The 867-nt window shown below is 47.3% G+C and overlaps 1 protein-coding gene across 1 annotated transcript in view; it reads left to right on the top strand.

Annotated features, from left to right (window-relative positions):
• Nucleotides 1-867, top strand: part of LOC114004423 (transmembrane epididymal protein 1A-like) — a 1,828-nt gene continuing 961 nt past the window's right edge. The window contains exon 1 of the mRNA XM_027767953.1: nucleotides 1-866. Within this exon, the coding sequence (XP_027623754.1) occupies nucleotides 390-866 (477 nt within the window). The 5' untranslated portion in view covers nucleotides 1-389. The remainder of the gene's footprint in view (nucleotide 867) is intronic.

The raw sequence follows: 867 nt of genomic DNA on the forward strand, positions 1-867 counted from the left end.
CAGTCTGAACAGACTCGGACAAGAGAAAAATAAAGAAGATAGTAATGGAGTCAAGGACCAGTGGGAGTAAAGGCAAGGGGGGATCCTTATAGTATAGTCTCTGAGAATAGCAGACACTCAGGCATCATACTGGAGAATATGCTTATTTCATTGTCAACGGTTAGGTGGTTATCAATGATCCATAGCAGAAGACCAGAACGGAAACCATGACACCCACCCAACATAAGTGTGGGCTTCCTTCAAAACCATTCCCTTCCATCTGTGGATGCAGTGGGCTGCGGAGAGGACATAAGAAGGCTTCAAGAAGTTGTCTCCCCACTCTCAAGTCTGAGGTAGCCCTCAGTGAATGACCGTTGCTTCTGCCTTTGATCAGACCTACTTCTAGCTCCATGGGAGGCTTTGAGGGTCACCTGTACCCTGGGCTATCTTTATTTCTCTATGGTCTTTATCATGCAAAACTTGTCTCCAGAGCATTGATATGCAACTCCCCTGTTCAGTATCCACCACGTCGTCCTTGGAGCAAAGGAAGATGGAAAAGGCTACAACAGATATACTGTGTTGGCTTGCTGAAGATACTGAGTGCCTGCATTTTAGTAGCCCAAGAGTTGCATAGTATTCATGGACAGCTTGTACTTATCACCAAGATATATCATCAGCGAAATTTTATGTACCGCAAACAGTGGCAACATCTCACTCTCTATGCGTCCTTCTTCCTGAGCGGGTGTGTAGACGTGTTAAGCCAGAACCTGCTGCCCCAGAGGTGTGCTGTCCTGGAGCAAAGTGCCCAAGCCCTGGGCATGTTCATCTTCCTGCCTCTGATGGTGTCACACATGCAGGACACAGAAGGAGTGGAACTGCAGTCCCATA

The sequence above is a fragment of the Tupaia chinensis genome, unplaced genomic scaffold, assembly GCF_000334495.1.
Source record: "Tupaia chinensis unplaced genomic scaffold, TupChi_1.0 Scaffold000074_1, whole genome shotgun sequence".
In the NCBI taxonomy this organism is placed as follows: Eukaryota; Metazoa; Chordata; class Mammalia; order Scandentia; family Tupaiidae; genus Tupaia; species Tupaia belangeri.